The 17,133-nt window shown below is 33.5% G+C and overlaps 1 protein-coding gene across 1 annotated transcript in view; it reads left to right on the forward strand.

Annotated features, from left to right (window-relative positions):
• Positions 1 to 3,233: 3,233 nt before the first annotated feature.
• MnM (myomesin and myosin binding protein) overlaps positions 3,234 to 17,133 on the forward strand; it is a 42,618-nt gene continuing 28,718 nt past the window's right edge. The window contains exon 1 of the mRNA XM_069830458.1: positions 3,234 to 3,415. Coding sequence (XP_069686559.1) covers positions 3,340 to 3,415 — 76 coding nt within the window. The 5' untranslated portion in view covers positions 3,234 to 3,339. The remainder of the gene's footprint in view (positions 3,416 to 17,133) is intronic.

The following is a 17,133-nucleotide window of genomic DNA, read 5'->3' on the forward strand; positions in this document are numbered from 1 at the left end:
TACACGTCATATATATATATATATATATATATATATATATATATATATATATATATACAGGAGCGCATATTAAATGACTTTATGGCCATATTCAACATATTCAATGAATCGTGTCCCGGCATAGCTCAGTTGGTTAGAGAGCACTCAGTGCGCACAGCTGAGAGGTCCTGGGTTCGATTCCCGGTGCCGGTACGAATTTTTCTCGTACTTAATGGTATTAAAAACAACTGACTAGTCATACTAGTCGTGTAATATGTAATGAGGTGGGCGAGACCTCATCCATATTCGATACATATATGATGTTAAGAGTTTTAAGAAACTGTTGTTGAATATGGCCATAAAGTCATTTAATATGCGCTCCTGTATATATATATATATATAATATATATATATATATATATATATATATATGACGTGTATCGTCTTAAATGCAGGAAGTAAGGCCGTAACATGATACTACGAGAGGAGTTCGGCCGGCGTCGGGAATCGTGTCCCGGCATAGCTCAGTTGGTTAGAGAACACTCAGCGCGCACAGCTGAGAGGTCCTGGGTTCGATTCCCGGTGCCGGTACGAATTTTTCTCGTACTTAATGGTATTAAAGACAAACTGACTAGTTATACTAGTCGTGTAATATGTAATGAGGTGGGCGAGACCTCATTCATATTCGATACGAACGATACAAATTCATGTTACAGCAGAGCGACCATTGTAAAAGGTTGGACATATCTACCGGAACCTCAATCAGAGGTAATTATTAAGATAATTCAATATTTTGGTCATATAATTTCCCTAGTGGATCCCCACTTGGGATAAGATAAGCGATAATTATATTTCCTTCTAAAAGTTTTGCAACAAGAGTAAACAAACTTCATGTTTAGGAATTGTGCGAACTGATAACTAAATCCAGGAAAATGTTTGTTATTCCCAAGAAACTATTCGATTAATTAAAATGTAGCCTATCTCAGTGAAACTTACAGCAGAGTCCATATAGGCCAGTTTCTACTGGACGCTTCTTCAATTCACTGCGGGCTAAAGCATGGAGATGCACTGTCATCTTTACTTTTCACCTTCGCTCTAGAACAGAGCCGGGCAGCAAGAGCGGATTCTACTCTCTCAAGGGGAGTCATATGATTTCTCTTCATCCCCTTTCTTCCCCGCCGAACACCACGCAGCGTTGATTCAGTGACGGATGAATATTAAGCGTCCCCGTTTAGAGTCTGGATCCGCTCTCGAAGCCCAGCCCTGCTCCAGAATATGCCTAGTAAGTCCAGAATAGCGGAGAGAGTTTGGAATTGAACGGGTTACACCAGCTGCTTGTTTATGTGGATGACGTGAATATGTTAGGAGAAAATCTAAAAACTATTAAGGCTGGTCCACAGTACACCAGGCTTGGAAACGACAACGAGAACGAAAACGGAAATATTATTAAAACGAATGTATTTAAATGCTAGCATTCACAATTAGCGAGAAGCTTGCCAGAGCCCGAGAACAAGAACGTGAAAGTTAACACAATTGACAAAATTCCACATCAGTGTACACTTAAAAGATAATATCGAAATTTATCATGTAAAATAATTTATAGAAATTTAAGCGCACAGGAACAAAATGGAAGAGGGGTTTTTACATTCATAATATAGGCCTACTCATGATTCGTTCCTTAAAAGGAGTGTCATTGAACACCTTCCACTTTGTATAAAAATGAATTATAAGAAGACTAGTGGCTTGTGCAGCAAATGCTGCAAACTAAGTTCATTACACGTTTCAATTAAAATTTTTTCGGATTTATTTTCAATGAAAAATACCAGATACTGTATTTTTAATGTTATTTGCTTCCATAATAATGAAACATATTCCCTCTGAATGGTTTATATGTCCAATACGTTTTCTTGAACCTATGTATCATATGTCTCTTGAGTTTCAACGAGAAAACGCAAGTAACAATGTCAGGGCGATCAGCGGGTTTTTCATGTGGGAGTAAAGCAATAGCTGTTTCAGGTCATTGTGGATTGTAAAAGTCAGGTTTGCTATGCTTTGGAACAATAGACATAGCATTTTGGTATAGCTGCTGCATGTAGAGCTTGAAATGTAGAAGGTAAAATCATTTTATCCTGCTAAGAGATCTTACTGAAATGATCGAGAGACTATAAAATTTTGTAGGTCTCTTATTTTATCAGTAAGTAATACCGTCTTTCCTTAGGAACTATAATTTTCGCGCTCTCTCGAGCCAATACTGAAAAGAATGATGCATATAAATATTTACACCACACCGCCATTAAGTATATGAAAAATACCCAACCCCACTTGATTAATAACTATAAAAATATTTGATTTTTATTAACAATATTATTATCTTACGTAAATTTTATATATATAATAGCCGCCACTCAGTAAATTATAGAAATGAAAATCTAATTTAACATATATATCTTCTTTATGTAACCCCAAAACGTTTCACTTTCATATCATCAGTAAAGCATTAATATGTATAATTAATGAAAAATAATCACATCATGGCATTAATTATAATGAAATTTCATTGCTAATGATAATAATGTAATCAAACCACTCCAAGTTTTGTAGATTTCAATATTCAATACACAGCTGTACTCAAAAAATTACACACCACAGAATCAGACGTGTAAATTAGCGAGTCTTCAAGTTTTTAATAACCAATTGAATTTGAACTTTAAATATGTCAGCAACCCTGCAGGTCATGGCCTTCGTGTAATAGCTATTGTTTATTGTAGTGTGTGTTTTGTTTTATTCTCAAATCACGGCCGTGTTGAAATGCAATTAGTTCTCAAAACTGAAGAAAGATGGATTTTAGAAAATAGAAAAATAATGTAGGAAAATTGATATTTCATTGAAAACTACTATTTTTCTGAAAAACTTTGGGTTCCAAGCTTCAAAATGAGGGGTCATTTATTAAAATCCGTTCAGCCGTTTTCCCGTAATTTCCATTACCAGTTCAAATTATATATATATATAGATAGCACAATAAGAATTAACTTATAAAACCACTGAGAAAATACACATTAGTGGACTGAAAAATAGATGAACAGATGTAAAAATGTCATAGACGTATCGTTCTCTCTAACCCAGCAAGTAATATTAAAACATAAAAAAAAACCGGAGAAGAAGAATAAGAAGGAGGAGGAAAAGAAGAAGTAGTATGCAGCACTGACATTTTGTCTGCTGCGCGTTCCTGGTGGGAGGAAGGCGGACGGTGGCTCACTCTGTTTTGGGATGGCAGAGAGGTGCTAAATCCGTGCCGGTAGCCACAGGCAGGCATGTAGAGACGGGAGACGGCCGTCGTCGGTCGGGTCGCAAGCCGTTGTCATGGGCAACGCCCCGACCAAGGGGCTTCAACACAAGAACAGGGGCCACAAGAAATATGTGCACTGGGACCAAGCAGGTAAGCACCGCGTACGACGACTAGTGCTGTGACTACCGGTAATCAAAACTTACCATTCGCGTCGCATACTGACGTAAGAAGACAGTGGTGGGTGCTTGTGTGAAGTTCAGAAGAGGTTTTATTAGTGGCATGGAAAATATTTTTGTTTACGACAAGAAATTAGTGTGACACATTTTGTATGTCATTAAAGACTACATTTCGGAGCCAGAGTGTGAATTTTGAAAAAGCTGATCCTTGCGGATATAGTTATTATACGTTTCAACACAAAAGGATTTGAGGTGTGTCCTTTGTTTGTGATATGTTATCTCAAGCGCTGGTCTTACGCCATGTTGGTCACATGACCAGAAAATCTTGCTATTAGTGAAGGTATAGTTTTGCTATTAGATGTAGTACAAAGAAAGGAAGGAAATGCTTCATTTAGAAATGGACTTTTTTTGTTGCTGTGGTACTAGAGAAGTTATTTTATGGGCTTTAACTATTTTATTCGAGTTCTTATTATTTCCTGCATTTTTTATTTTATTCTGTCTTATTTCCCTATACAAGTCTGATTAATGAAATTTATTCTACTTTTGTTCCTTCCATCTGTTTTATGTATGTATGTATGTACGCGTATGTATGTATGTGTGTATGTATGTATGTAATTTAATTATAATTATGGCTTATTTAACGACGCTCGCAACTGCAGAGGTTATATCAGCGTCACTAGTGTGCCGGAATTTTGTCCCACAGGAGTTCTTTTACATGCCAGTAAATCTACTGACATGAACTTGTCGCATTTAAACACACTTAAATGCTATCGACCTGGGCCGGGATCGAACCCGCAATCTCGAGCACAGAAGGCCAGCACTATACCGACTACGCTACCCAGGCCGACGTATGTATGTATGTATGTATGTATGTATGTATGTATGTATGTATATTATGTACGCGTATATGCGTGTTGTTTGTGTGTGTATGTATGATTATTTCGTTTGCCTGTCGAAATTTAAACTTTAGCTAATTACTTAATTAGTTTCCAATTTAATTTTATTTAATTTTTATTTTACTTATCGTATTCATTTCGTAATTAATTTTTAATTCAGTTAATGTTTACATTTAGGTCTACTGATTTTTATATGTTATAATCTTAAATTAATTAAATTTTATTACATTGCAGTTCATGTTTATGAATAATACATTCTAAATTTTTAATTAACTTTAATTGATATTGAAAGTTTTTATTTTACTGTTCTTTCGTATAATTTTATTTTTCATATATAATTTCTGAGTATTTCTTATGCAATAATTTCATTTCCATTTCACATTAATTCACTTTTAGCTTTATTAAACATACAGCATTTAATATTAAGAGGCTTTAGGTATTAATAAATTAATTAAATTTGACAGCATTTTATTTTTTAAAATTTCATTGCAATTTATTTGTCTTATTGAATACTAACAATAAATAATTTGAATCAATTGATAAAGTAGGCTATTAACTTTGAAGCAATATTATTTTATGTTAGTTTCCTTCAATTATACCCATTATATTTATACGGTAACAGTATTACTAACAAAAACTCTTATATAAACGTTTAACTGCCCTATACTTATTCAGCGAATAGCTCGTTTATAATTCATGTGTAAATTCCTGACTAATAATCACTATAGACATCGTATATAACAATAAAACTGTTATAGAACTACTTCATAGTTTCGTCATTATTTTATTACGAAAGGCAACAGAATAACTGAGATTCTTTATTGCATCCGATAGTGTGCGCTATTGTGCCGCGCCATGTATTAATAGTACAACTGGATCTGATCGATTACCACGCTATATTGTGATCAAAGAGTATAGCTACAGTAATATTATTCTAATTATTCTGTGCTCTTTGATTTGTTCTTCTGTGGTTACTAGGCAACCATCATCATAAAATAACAATCGATACGAACAGCTGTTAGAAAGGCGACCATTTTTTTCTTTGTATACAACGCTTAAACAGGGGATTCCGTGTATATAACAACAGGAAAGTAATTCCCATGTATAGTTACACACTGCTCATACTTCCATCGCTTATGCATGGTTTATTAGTAACGTTTTATGCATAAGTCGCGTATAAATATTATACCCGGTGTATTAGTAAGACTGTAAGTCAACTGTAATACATAAATTAGATTAATCTTTTGATCAGCACCAGGAAAGAGTGGTCATCAGGGCATAGAGTCACCGCTGAAATAACACATGACAGGAAATCAATCAATCAATAAATCCTTTAAGGGGTTAGGTACAGCTTACAGCAGTAAAATTGTGGAAATATTCAACATTTTTTTCCTTCATTACTACATCTTGTAAATAATGAAAATTAGTATGTGTAAAACACTGCCCTTCTGCTATGTGACAAAAATATTTTTACGATTTAAAACAATTATTTACTTTTTTTTTTTTTTTTCAAAATTCAATTCACTGTGCAGTGATGAAGCGTTTCCCACATAACTAAAAAATTCTCCAACATTCTGTGATGACATTTTTTGTGAGTATTTATGCATGTCATATCTACAATATGATGCAAAATCACTTCTCTAACTTTGATAGATTGTCTGATAAAAATAAATTCATTTAAAAAATGGCCAAATATCAGTATTTTCTTCTATCACAAAATAAAAAAAAAAATATTATTTATTAAGGAATGTAGTTGAAAGAGCTTGATATTGTAAACATGAGTTTCAGCAATAAAATAAAAGAGAGAGAACGCGAAAAAATTAACAAGTTTATGAGTTATGACGGAAAAGCTTCATCACTGCACAGTGAACTACCACCATTATGAATTTTGAAAAAAAAAAGAGAAATTTTTAAATCGTAAAAATATTTTTTTTTTCGTATAGCAGAAGGACAGTGTTTTACACATACCAATTTTCATTATTGTACAAGATACAGTAATGGATGAAAAAAAAATGTTGCATATTTCCAAAAAAATTACTGTTGTAAGCTGTACCTAAGCCTCTAAGGGATAAAGAGTTAAGGCTGGTTCACAATAAACCGGGAACGGAAACGACAACGAGAACGAGAACGGCAATATTGTTAAAATAAATGTATTTAAATGTGAGTATTCACAATTAACTATTGTGAATCCTTACATTTAAATGCATTTATTTTAACAATATTTCCGTTCTCGTTCTCGTTGTCGTTCCCGTTTCCGGTTAATTGTGAACCAGCCTTTAGAGTAAGCTAAATGTGCACGAGTGTCCCCTTGCTAGGTTTCTCCTATTATAAGAGACATACAACCAGTTCCGTAGATGCCCACTTCGAGAATCGAACCACTGACTGTTTAGTTGAGAAGCGTCATAACCTAATCTATCCACATTACCACGGCTGGGGACTGTTTGTTTATTTCATTATGCAAGTTGGTTATGGAATAAATGTGCTGTATCATCCATGTGATTACTATTAATTTTACACATTCTTGCATGACGTCACAGATTTCTGGTTTTATTTTTGACAAGTTAGACGAAAGGAAACCCCAGGATACGCAGCCATTGTATTCTTGCGCGGCTCAAGCCCACACTTTCATTGCCACGTTATAAATAGACACTATCAACAAACGGATGAGCCATACGTCACTATTCGAAAAGGCCCAATAAACGATGACGTGTTTCTTTTTACGATTCTCAATACAGAACGTCTCATGCAGCAAGAAATTGTTTTGTTTATCATTCAGATAGCTATAGGGCCCGACAAATCACAGGGCTGGTGTGCTATTTTAGTTGTTCGTCACTCTCTGCCAGCCCAGAATTCCGATTTGCTTCAACATGTGGCGCTTTTATTCTAGGATATGGGCGTAAATATGCGATAACAAGTATTTCAATGCATTTTCATCGTAATCCCTACACTCGAATTACATTTGTGCGAGATCGTGCGTATTTGCTTGGTTTCCGCACAAAACCAATCCGCGGTAAGTCTAAAATTCCACATTCAATATTCCCAACCTAACACACATAACAATTTCCCTCTTCTTACCGCTTAAGTGACATATTGATTTTACTGCTTTAGGCTTTTAACATATTTTTTTTAGAGACGTTCAATATAGTAATAATTATAAATTGGAAACTTACCACCTGCAATTTCACCTAAATTGCACTGTTAATTATTGTTTTTAAATATTTGCAAAAATTAAGTAAACTCTACAACTCCACTAAAGTTACTGCATTCGTGATGCATGTAACATAAAGGAAGCCATTTGCTTTAAGTTCGCATTTATAGACTGGGGAAAAGAAAAGACAGACGTATATCACGGCTTGCTGCAGTATAGTAAACACAGACAACATTTCATAGGAACAATGTTGAAGATAGATATATTTGTTTTCCAAAGTTGCCGTCATTGAACAGAAACCAAGATGGAGATTTCATTGCAACTAATTAGAAATTCCTCTTTCAGGTATGTAATAAACGATCTTCGCACAAAATAATGTACGATACACGAGCGGTATGTTTTCTTTCAATTCTCGGAAATTAAAAAAGCTCAACTACGTTTCGCTTTTTCAAACTTTTCCTCGAACATGAAAACTTCAACATACCGCTCTTTTAACGCATATTACTATTACATAACTGAAACCCATTTCTGTGGTTGATCTGTTTCATTGTCCAGCTAAAAATTCAGTAAATCCCGGGTTAGACTCCCGGAAGGAAAATGTACTCTGCTGTCTTCTATAATGAATGGGGATCTGATGATAGTTCAGTGATGATCTGACGCCACTCTGACCATATCAGAAATTTGTTATAATTAGGGCTCGGAAGTTGATGACCTAAAATCCACACAATAATAATAATAATAATAATAATAATAATAATAATAATAATAATAATAATAATAATAATAATAATAATAATAATGGCTTTATTTAACCTGCCAGAGTTAAGGCCGTCTCTTACACTCAACCAGGATTGAAACTTGCTTACACAGTTGAACATAAAACTGGATCGGAATTAAGTAATTACATACTGATACAATTTAGGTACATAATGAGATCAAAAGAGGTAGTTACATAAAATTTACCTCATAAAATAAAAACAAACATAGTGGAATACATATTAATGTTGTTAGAATCAAATACGAATCATATAAAAGCAGAAGCCGATAATTCAATAAAAAATGTACACAGTAAAAATAAAAATAAACACATTTGTATACATATTAGTATTAGATTACAATTAAGTAGGATTTACATAATTACACCAGAAACCGACAATTGAATAAAATGTACACAAAAAATAGATTAATAATAAAAAAACAACACAGTGGGATACATATTGGCGTTAAGTGATAAATAAACACGATTTAGATAATAAAAATAAGAAACAAAAAAAAAAAATACAGTGGAACACATTTCATTAAATATTTTCAACACGTTAGTTCTGGCAACTCATCATAAGATATTTTTCTAATTTACATTTAAACGAAATTAAAGTTCGGCAGCCCTTGACTTCAGGCGGCAGAGAATTCCAGTGACGAGAAGTAGCAACAGTGAAAGATGAAGAATAAAGAGATGATGTGTGCAGTGGTATTTCTAGCCTTAATGACCTTAAATTTATGAAAATATGACATTAAAATTTAGAAAAATAATCGTCATATTAATAGTAAAATATGACACGAACAAATAGGCCTAATATTATAATTCCATCTGTGGAAAATACATTCTCACAAAACTCAGTCACTAACTGTCGCAAAAAACTTTCTGTGATTTTTTTTTTCGACTTTTTTATGTCATGAGCAATACCTGTTTAAATAGATGACAAATAAAAACGCTTTAAACATTATTAAGCACATATTTTGCCAGATATGAGAGCTGTTTACAGTAGTTGCAATTATTATATTTGGAACTGAAGGAAAAAAAAATGCTTATTAGAATAACTGGTTTCTTAAAACACTTCGCCCGTATATATATCGGATAGCCTTGTCAGCTTCACAGTTCTGTCACATAAGTTGCCGGTTGGCAAGGCGTTGCACTGAGTGAAGGTTACGTAGTTTAAGAAACAATGTAAAGCGATATAACGAAAAGTTTTCAAAATATAAAACGGGAAGAGAGATAAAAAATAAGGAATAAGGAAAGAAGATGTAAAAAATTTAGATGTAAAATAAATAAAGGCAAAGGAGAGATAATAACTAAATTAAATAATAGACAAAAGAAAAGTGACAAGGCATTAAGTGACTGCAACCTGTTTATATTTTTGGGTGGCTTCACTTTGTTTATAGTGTGATTTTTCTTTTTATTTCTATTATTGTATTTGTATTTCTGGTGATGTGGAAGAGAAGGTCTGATGGCCTTAACTACAACAGAATAAATAAATAAATAAATAAATAAATACATAAATAAATAAATAAATAAATAAATAAATAAATAAATAAATAAATAAATAAATAAATAAATAAATAAATAAATAAATAAATAAATAAATAAATAAATAAATAAATAAATAAATAAATAATTCCAATAATTACGTGTAACATTTACGCTGTTCGTGGTTATTATTGTGAACATAATTGGAATTGTAAGGGTGTTTGGGATTTGAAATAAAATTTTGATATTTATTTTCATTTCTGTCTTTATACTCCCCGCATTTAAATTTAACTAGGCGGAGCCTTCTCGTTAAATACTTCGTAATTGCTTTCTTATTCCATGAGACCTAGTCTAGAGACAATAATGCAGTTGGCAGTCAAAAGATTCACACATCAAAGCCACCGGCGTGGCTCAGTCGGTTAAGGCGCTTGCCTGCCGGTCTGAAGTTGCGTTCGGGCTCGGGTTCGATCCCCGCTTGGGCTGATTACCTGGTTGGGTTTTTTCCGAGGTTTTCCCCAACCGTAATGTGAATGCAAGGTAATCTATGGCGAATCCTCGGCCTCATCTCGCCAAATATCATCTCGCGATCACCAATTTCATCGACGCTAAATAACCTAGTAGTTGATACAGCGTCGTTAAATAACCAACTAAAATTAAAAAAAAATTCACACATCAAAGTGACGCCAACAAGTCGCTTTAATTGTAATGAATAATGCCTAATTACAGAGAATTGGATTCCTTTTGAAATTAATACCACAGTTAAGTATTTTAGAATGTTAAATTAGCTGTTTCTGTCCTTTTACTTTCCCCACTTGTTAATTACTCCAATTTGTGTACGAATAATAATGAATTTATTAAAGTATCGTATTTATTTGTTTTCCTTTATGTTTTATGACGGCTGGCTGAATTCGAAATTATTTCAAACACTTGCTATTTTCAGCAATGCAAGGCTTACTGTAGTCTAATTAATGTTGCCGTATTAACAGACAGTGTTGCCACATTTCTCGAATGTCATGAGAATTGACGTTAAAATATGAAAGAAAGAAAGAAAAACAGAAAGAATGAAAGAAAGAAAGAAAGAAAGAAAGAAAGAAAGAAAGAAAGAAAGAAAGAAAGAACTGAAATAAAAATAACGGAAAAAGTAAAAAGAGATCGAAATAAATAAAAAAATAAGCGATGAAAAATAGAAAGAAAGCCAAAGACAGAAGACAGAAGAGGAAACAAGGAGTACAGGACTATAGGAAAAGAAGGAAGCAAAATATAAATAAATAAATAAATAAATAAATAAATAAATAAATAAATAAATAAATAAATAAATAAATAAATAAATAAATAAGTAAATAAATAAATAAATAAATAAATAAATAAATAAATAAATAAATAAATAAATAAATAAATAACAGAAAAAGACATTGCAAGAGAAAGAGAGAAAAAATGTTAGTAGAAAAGAGCAAATTAAAAAAAAATCTTGTAAGATATGAAGATATTCAGGAGGAAAAGAGAAAATCAAAGCAACGAAATAAGGAAACGGAAGTGAATCACCCTCAGTAATTGAGGTGCATCACACGTGGATCCAAATTGAAGCTGAAGTGGCAAGTGAACATACGAACTTTTTCTACAACAGTGATTAATATTTATTAACATTAGCGTCTTCCCTCATTCGTTCTGAATTAAATTCTAAACGTCAATAGACAGCCGATATGTGTGATGAGATGTTCATTCATAATGCAAGCCTTGCGTATCTTGGCACGCTGTACAGACACCGTGGGCGAGCCAAGATTTCATAAAGGTTACAGCAGCATCACATTTAATGAAGATCCACTTTGTCGGCTTAAAGCTCTGTAATTCGCTCTAAATATTATTAGTCAGGCTTGAATAAATTGCAATTTAAAGTTTATCTTTTTTTTACGCCATTTACACATTTTTGAATAGTTATTTCGTCATCATTTTTGTCATCATTCTTGCCGTAATTTTTTCGTTATTATCACAAAACATATCATTACATCATAATTGAGACACGGACTAAAACGGGACTAATCTTGCAGATGTAATTTTGAGAAAAAAACACAAAACATTACAAACAGCATTGTACTTTTTAACCCCATATTTTTGGTATTGTTACCTTGAACTTGGCCACATTTAGCTACTTGCCCCATAATGATTTAAATTTTCTTAGAAAACGGAACGTAATTGGCAAATAGGTTTTAAAATTGTATGTATGTATTTATTCACACTGCTAATGGATAAATACCCGGTGGCAGTGGTAACTAATTACACTCAATAATGACAATTAATAATGAACACAGTTAATAAAAAATACAATTAATAATACTGATAATAATACTTCCTTACTGACTGGTTTTTAAGGAACCCGGGGGTTCATTGCCGCCCTCACATAAGCCCGCCATTGGTCCCTATCCTGAGCAAGATTTACCCATTCTCTATCATCATATCCCACCTCCCTCAAATCCATTTTAATATTATCTTCCCATCTACGTGATAATGCCGGTGAAATGAGTCCGGGATCCAGCATCAAAAGTTACCCAGCATTTGCTCATATTGGGTTGAGAGAAAACCCCGGAAAAACCTCAATCAGGTAACTTGCCCCGACCGGGAATCGAACCCGGACCACCTGGTTTCGTGGCCAGACGCGCTAACCGTTACTCAACAGGTGTGGAATGAATGAATGAATGAATGAATGAATGAATGAATGAATGAATGAATGAATGAATGAATGAATGAGAGGATGGATTAATATCATAGTGTGCATGCATTACACCGAGATTTATTTTTGGATATATTACGATCAGTAAGTTCTATTAACCCCTTCTCTGTTATAAATTCAGTCGTGCTTGATAATCTAGCGGTTACCATTGATTACTGTTGTATCCGAAGTTCCTAAGTTGAAACCCGGCCGGGGCTATGGATCTTAAAGGTTTATAAAACCACTAGTATGGTTTACTCCTGTAATGATATGAAGCTGGGAGAAATTTATTAGATTTTAAAGGCACCTAAAAAAACCTTTTTCTTGATAGAGGGCTCCAGGCAAAAGTTTCGACTATTTCTCGCGCACATAGAATTTCGATGCTGAAAATCGTCTACAGTTGAAAGCATCCTTAAATAAAATTCTACTGCTAAACCTTCCACACGTACATAGAAACAAACGTGTAAATATAATTATTTCAGCTCGTCATAGTTTGCGGACTATATTGTTCGTCGAGATAGCGATTGTTTGTAGCCTATTTCCTGTGTAACTAACTGTTTTGTACACTTTCTATTTGATGGAAGACTTTAGGTAAACTAGAAGTGTTTTGATCCCGGCCAAAAGGCGTAAGAAGTTGGAGAATGTCCAAAACGTAATAAAAAACAAGGAACAAACCATTGTTCGATAGAGGTTCGCGAGCGAGGGTAGGACTTAAAAAATAAATTAGTGATGATAGAAGCTATGTTAATAATGTCACACACTTAGATTAAGTAATATTGTCAGAAAAATTCCTTCTCATAGTACAGAGGATTCTGATCACAAGATATTATACCGGATTGGTTCCCGGAAGTTTAGAATTTAGAGCTCAGTAGGTACTTCTTCTCATTAAGTTTACAGTGGTTTTATCATCCTCCCAATTAACAAATCAATTCTTACTAGCTATTTTGTCGCAATTATAATTACGCTACATATTGATATAACATTCCTACTAATGCTGTATTTCAGGCTTAGCCGTATTTCAGTCACCAAATATGGCAATGGTTTAATTCTATGAAAAATTGTTTTTCTAGTGAAATACAAAAGCTTAACAATATGTTTTCTCAACACAAACGAGCGTAAAACATTCTATGTCGACAATAATATTATTTTATCGGTCTTTAAAATACATAGACCTAGGTCGGTTTTGAACACTCGAACCTCGAATACAACATCTAGCATGACAACGACAAAACCAGCAAGGATAATCGATGTATTCAGTAATTTCTGATTTTAAGTAGCCATAAAGTTACAAAACGGACATTTCATACATTTATTATAACACTGATTAAAATTTTTAATGCACTGTTTAAAAGTCTGAAACCTTCACTAATTATTATATGAAATTAAATTTTCATACACGAGTTCAAGTTAAGTCGAATTAAATTATCATAACACGATTACGAAGCGGATTAAAATTTCACACATGTTTTCAATGTCTGAAACCTTCTGCGTTATTATTATCAGATCTAATTAAATTTGCATACACGGTTACAAAGTCTGCAACTTCCTGCAATATTATTAAAACGAATTAAATTTTCATATAAAAGCTAAATCCTTCTCTAATAGCTATTAAAGTAAATTAAATTTCTAGATATGGTTACAATTCTGAATAGAATTAAATTTTGTTATGCAGTTACAAATTATAAGGCCTCTCAATAATTGTTAGCTCGAATTAAATTTCCACACATGGTAATAAGAGCTGAAAGCTTCACCAAATTTTAAATTGAATTTCCATACTGGTAATAACAGTTGAAAGCTTCACCAAATTTTAAATTGAATTCTCACACATAGTAATAAGAGCTGAAAGCTTCACCAAATTTTAAATTGAATTTCCAACATGGTAATAAGAGCTGAAAGCTTCACCAAATTTCAAATTGAATTTCCACACATGGTAATAAGATCTGAAAGCTTCACCAAATTTTAAATTGAATTTACATACTGGTAATTATAGTTGAAAGCTTCACCAAATTTTAAATCGAATTTCCACACATGATAATAAGAGCTGAAAGCTTCACCAAATTTTAAATTGAATTTCCATACATGGTAATAAGAGCTGAAAGCTTCACCAAATTTTAAAATGAATTTTCATACACGACAATAAGTGCTGAAAGCGTCACCAAGTATTAAATTGAATTTCCACACATGGTAATAAGAGCTAAAGCTTCACCAAATTTCAAATTGAATTTCCATATATGGTAATAAGAGCTGAAAGCATCACCAAGTATTCAATTGAATTTCCACACATGGTAATAAGAGCTGAAAGCTTCACCAAATTTCAAATTGAACTTCCACACATGGAAATAAGAGCTGAAAGCTTCACCAAATTTTAAATTGAATTCCCATACATGGTAATAAGGGCTGAAAGCTTCACCAAATTTCAAATTGAATTTCCATACATGGTAATAAGAGCCGAAAGTATCACCAAGTATTACATTGAATTTCCACACATGGTAATAAGAGCTGAAAGCTTCACCAAATTTCAAATTGAATTTCCACACATGGTAATAAGAGCTGAAAGCTTCACCAAATTTCAAATTGAATTTCCATACATGGTAATAAGAGCTGAAAGCTTCACCAAATTTCAAATTGAATTTCCATACATGGTAATAAGAGCTGAAAGCTTCACCAAATTTCAAATTGAATTTCCATACATGGTAATAAGAGCCGAAAGTATCACCAAGTATTACATTGAATTTCCACACATGGTAATAAGAGCTGAAAGCTTCACCAAATTTCAAATTGAATTTCCACACATGGTAATAAGAGCTGAAAGCTTCACCAAATTTCAAATTGAATTTCCATACATGGTAATAAGAGCTGAAAGCTTCACCAAATTTCAAATTGAATTTCCATACATGGTAATAAGAGCTGAAAGCATCACCAAGTATTAAATTGAATTTGCACACATTGTAATAAGAGCTGAAAGCTTCACCAAATTTTAAATTGAATTTCCATACATGGTAATAAGAGCTGAAAGCTTCACCAAATTTTAAATTGAATTTCCATACATGGTAATAAGAGCTGAAAGCTTCACCAAATTTCAAATTGAATTTCCATACATGGTAATAAGAGCCGAAAGTATCACCAAGTATTACATTGAATTTCCACACATGGTAATAAGAGCTGAAAGCTTCACCAAATTTCAAATTGAATTTCCACACATGGTAATAAGAGCTGAAAGCTTCACCAAATTTCAAATTGAATTTCCATACATGGTAATAAGAGCTGAAAGCTTCACCAAATTTCAAATTGAATTTCCATACATGGTAATAAGAGCTGAAAGCATCACCAAGTATTAAATTGAATTTGCACACATTGTAATAAGAGCTGAAAGCTTCACCAAATTTTAAATTGAATTTCCATACATGGTAATAAGAGCTGAAAGCTTCACCAAATTTTAAATTGAATTTCCATACATGGTAATAAGAGCTGAAAGCTTCACCAAATTTTAAATTGAATTTTCATACACGGCAATAAGTGCTGAAAGCGTCACCAAATATTAAATTAATTTCGGCATATGTTACTTAGAGCTGTAAAGTTAAGAATATATTAATGTAATTTTCATAATTATTATGTTAGTAACAGCTAAAGTTTCATAAAGCATTAAGTTAAATTTACAAACATGGTATTAAGAGCTAAAACAGCATAACCATATCTACAAAACAATCAAAATAAATGCCTGTCGTACAGTAAGGATATTTTGATACATGCTGGACAGAATAATTGTGAATGAATTTCGACTCTTTTAATTTCCATTTCCATTCTCAATGAACATGGTGTTGCAACTTGAATTTCTCTGATTGACTCATAGAATTATTAAGGACGCATGTCAAATCTAAATCGAAAGTAAAGTTATAAATCATATGTAATATGTAATATTCAAGTCAGTACATATTTATTGTGTATTCTTGTTTCCGCGGGATGTCACGTACAATTGGTAGTGCCGCTGTGTTCTCGGAAATGTTTCGCTTCGGTGTTGGCCACGGAACAACAGATTCGATAGCTGGGGCAGAGGCTGCCAAGCCCGAGAGCGGGGTTTATTTCGGGACCTGCTCCAAACTGCAGGCCCTGCCGGCGTCTGCCGCGTGCTGGGAAGGCCGTCTCACAAATTCCACACCCTATCAAACACTCCGGCCTGAGTCACGTATCCAAGCACTCTGGGGTGCGTAGGGGTGGCGATTCCCGAGCCCTAGCTGCATCTCTCTCTTCTCGTAAATATGTTACATTCAACAGACCTGTCCACCACTGTGAGTAACGGTTAGCATGCTTGACAGTGAAACGAGAGGGTCCGCGTTCAAATCCTGGTTGGAACAAGTTACCTGCTTGAGGTTTTCTTCGGGGTTTTCCCTCAATCCATTAACAGTAAATGAAGGGTTCAGAACCATAGTGAGCCAAGCGCCATTTACTAAAACCGTAGAAAACAAGGGTTAAAATGAAGTTATTACCATAATTCAATGGAAACATATAGCAAGTAATATAAAGTATACACATTAAAACTAAATGATATGACAATCTTCATTAAACTATGGTATTCAGTTAACTTTAACCCTTACTTTCTCCGTTTTTAATAAATGGCGCTTGGCCCACTATGGCTCTGAACCCTTCAAATGGTAGGTAATTTTCGGTGGTGGACCCTGCACACATTTCGTTGGCATTATCA

Source organism: Periplaneta americana, chromosome 7, assembly GCF_040183065.1.
Source record: "Periplaneta americana isolate PAMFEO1 chromosome 7, P.americana_PAMFEO1_priV1, whole genome shotgun sequence".
Lineage (NCBI taxonomy): Eukaryota > Metazoa > Arthropoda > Insecta > Blattodea > Blattidae > Periplaneta > Periplaneta americana.